Here is a 2811-nt window from a genome sequence, read left to right on the forward strand (position 1 = left end):
CTGTCCTCAGCTTGCCCCGGAAACAAATCATATTACCCGTTTCCGTTGGGTAGATATGCTTCTCTTTTGCCCCTGTGATGTCATCACAGGGCTCCCAAATCTTCATTATACATCAGAAAGCAGAAGGAGGGGTTTGTGGGGTGATCCGCATCGCTTCTTGACTCCTGTAGGTGCACCCCGCAATCCTACCACTCCCAGGAGTACTCAGCCTCATGGAGGGATAAGAGGAATGGAGGTTTTGCAGAAAAGGGCATTCCAAACAAGACGTAAGCTTGGTAGAGCAGCAAGATTTAGCTTCCTCATGTCTGAGCTGCTCCCCCCTGATCACTGGTGAGCTGATGGCCGGAGGGGTAATGATAGAGGTGGAGGAAGCACAGATCACCAGAATGGAGGAAGAAGAAGCGGGGAGATTCTTGCACTGCAGGTCCTCGGGTGCAGCTTCCTCTCCAGCAAGGAGAACATTGAGCAGCACAGCAGTGACATCACCAAATCTCAAGGCAGCAGTACCTTAGATAATCTTACATGTGATATACAGCTATGATGATACAGAACAGGAGTGCCTAGGCACAGGGAGTGCACTGATATCGGGAGCGCTTAGGAACAGGGAGTGCCCTAGCACAGGAAGTGCACATATCGGGAGTGCCCAGGCACAGGAAGTGCACAGATATTGGGAGCGCCCACGTACAAGGAGTGCACAGATATCAACAGTACCTAGGCGCAGGAAGTGCACATATCGGGAGTGCCTAGACCCAGGAAGTGCACAGATATTGGGGGTGCCTAGGCCCAGGAAGTGCTCTCATATCAGGAGCGCTTAGGAGCAGAGCGTGCCCTAGCACAGGAAGTGCACAGATATTGTGGGTGCCTAGGCACAGGAAGTGCACAGATATCAGGAGTGCCCAGGCACAGGAAGTGCACAGATATCAGGAGTGCCCAGGCACAGGAAGTGCACAGATATCAGGAGTGCCCAGGCACAGGAAGTGCACAGATATCAGGAGTGCCCAGGCACAGGAAGTGCACAGATATCAGGAGCGCCCACGCACAAGGAGTGCACTGATATCAACAGTGCCTAGGCACAGGAAGTGGTCTGATATCAGCAGTGCCCAGGCACAGGAAGTGCACAGTTAGGGAGGGCTTAGGCACAGTCACATATATAAATGTGCCGTTCACTTCTACAATCTCACTTTAGTTTGTTTCCTCCCACAGCGGATCCATCCAACGAATCTGAACGCGTCGAGTTTTATAACCTGGTGCTGCTGTTCTGCGAACTGATCCGGCATGACGTGTTCTCACACAACATGTACATGTGCACACTGATATCCAGGGGGGACCTGGGCCTGGACCACGCACCGCGACCTCGTTCTCCGTATGAGGACCCGTCCGATGACACTGACCGCAAGGAGGGAGAGACCAACAACAGCATCAAGTTAGAGGTGAGTGATGACGCAAGGCAGGGCAGTCACACGTGTGTTATACCGCGGCGGATTCAAAGAAGGAAATCCCGCTTTCTGCATCTCTGCCGCGCTTTTTCATAATGCAAATCTACAGCGAGGATGCAAATTCAGAGGAATACTGACCTTATTCTTCGCCCCACCGACAGCCGTCACTCTCCTCTCTGGCACTGCGAGTGGGGACTGGAGGTCCTCATGTACAATGCTAGGGGTCTGACCCTATATACATGGGCTCTGGATTGCTGCGTTTCCATGGTTATAGAAGGAAATCTTTTACAATCTTATCGGCATGAAAAGTATAAAAATGATGAACTTCCTGAATTCTTCTCTCTCCATCTCAGGACACGACCCTCTCCGAGACCATGGACATTGATCACAGTTCGGGGCCTTTAGCCGATGACATGGAGAAAAGTGAATTCCCGGTAAGATATTGGGACCATTTCTTCTTCTTTGAGGGGGGGGGGGAGTGCCCGTGGGCGGGGGGAGGAGTCATTGTAAAGAGTGTTTTTTCTATTAATTGAGTGTCCTATAGCTTTAAGAAGAATGCTCTCATGTTTCTGCAGATGTTCTCGCCCGCGATGCGCTGCGAGGGGCGGAGTCCTGGACCCGATGACGGGGACTGCGAAACACGGCGGACGGGGAAGCCTACAGCGGCGGAAGGACCTCTGGCTTCCTTGTATGATCAGCCGCGTCACATACAATACGCCACGCACTTCCCTATTCCGCAGGTGAGAGCGAAGAGTGTGCTAAGCGGCCGAGGATGTGAAGTTCCGTTCTTCCGGGTCATGTAGAAAATGCATCGAGCCAACTGGACCGGCTGCACGTTCTGCTGGTCATCTGACCAGCTTTCTCAATTCAGAGTGACTGGGAATAAATAGGGTGAACGTTGCTCCAATCCTCATAATCTGCTTATTATAACCAGCATGGGGTCAGAGACGCATAGATGTAAGGGGTTGTGATTGCATTGGCATGATTGGAGCTAGCAGGTGTCATTGAGAAAATGTATCTGACCCCCCCCCAACCTTTCTTGTGTTGTCACTGTGCCAGGAAGTGAGGGGGAAATCTCTCTGACAGATGACAGTCAGTAAAACCCATCAGAGGTCCTGACCCCCGGGACATCCCGTCATGCCCCTGCCTCTGGGAGTCATGCCTGTGGCTGTCAGTCTTGCAAGGCCTCATGGGAGTTGTAGTCCCACAACAGCTGGAGCTCCGGTACCGGCGCGGGATGTCTGCAGCCATTAGTACTGAACCTGAGAGGAGTATTGTAGGAATGTCTGAACTCTATAGGTGACCCTCATGTAGAACTAGGGGTAACTAGAGCCCTGTACCCCACCAATAACACCACACTGATACCCCCCATCCC

At 52.2% G+C, this 2811-nt stretch overlaps 1 protein-coding gene across 1 annotated transcript in view; it reads left to right on the top strand.

The window, feature by feature from the left end:
- Nucleotides 1–2811, top strand: part of LOC108803012 (mediator of RNA polymerase II transcription subunit 12-like) — a gene marked incomplete at its 3' end in the record, with an annotated part of 40036 nt that overhangs the window by 11863 nt on the left and 25362 nt on the right. The window contains exons 13-15 of the mRNA XM_018574864.1: nucleotides 1204–1430; nucleotides 1790–1870; nucleotides 2012–2176. Of these exons, the coding sequence (XP_018430366.1) occupies nucleotides 1204–1430; nucleotides 1790–1870; nucleotides 2012–2176 (473 nt within the window). The remainder of the gene's footprint in view (nucleotides 1–1203; nucleotides 1431–1789; nucleotides 1871–2011; nucleotides 2177–2811) is intronic.

This window comes from Nanorana parkeri, unplaced genomic scaffold (genome assembly GCF_000935625.1).
Source record: "Nanorana parkeri isolate BGI_ZX_2015 unplaced genomic scaffold, ASM93562v1 scaffold3297, whole genome shotgun sequence".
Taxonomy (NCBI): domain Eukaryota; kingdom Metazoa; phylum Chordata; class Amphibia; order Anura; family Dicroglossidae; genus Nanorana; species Nanorana parkeri.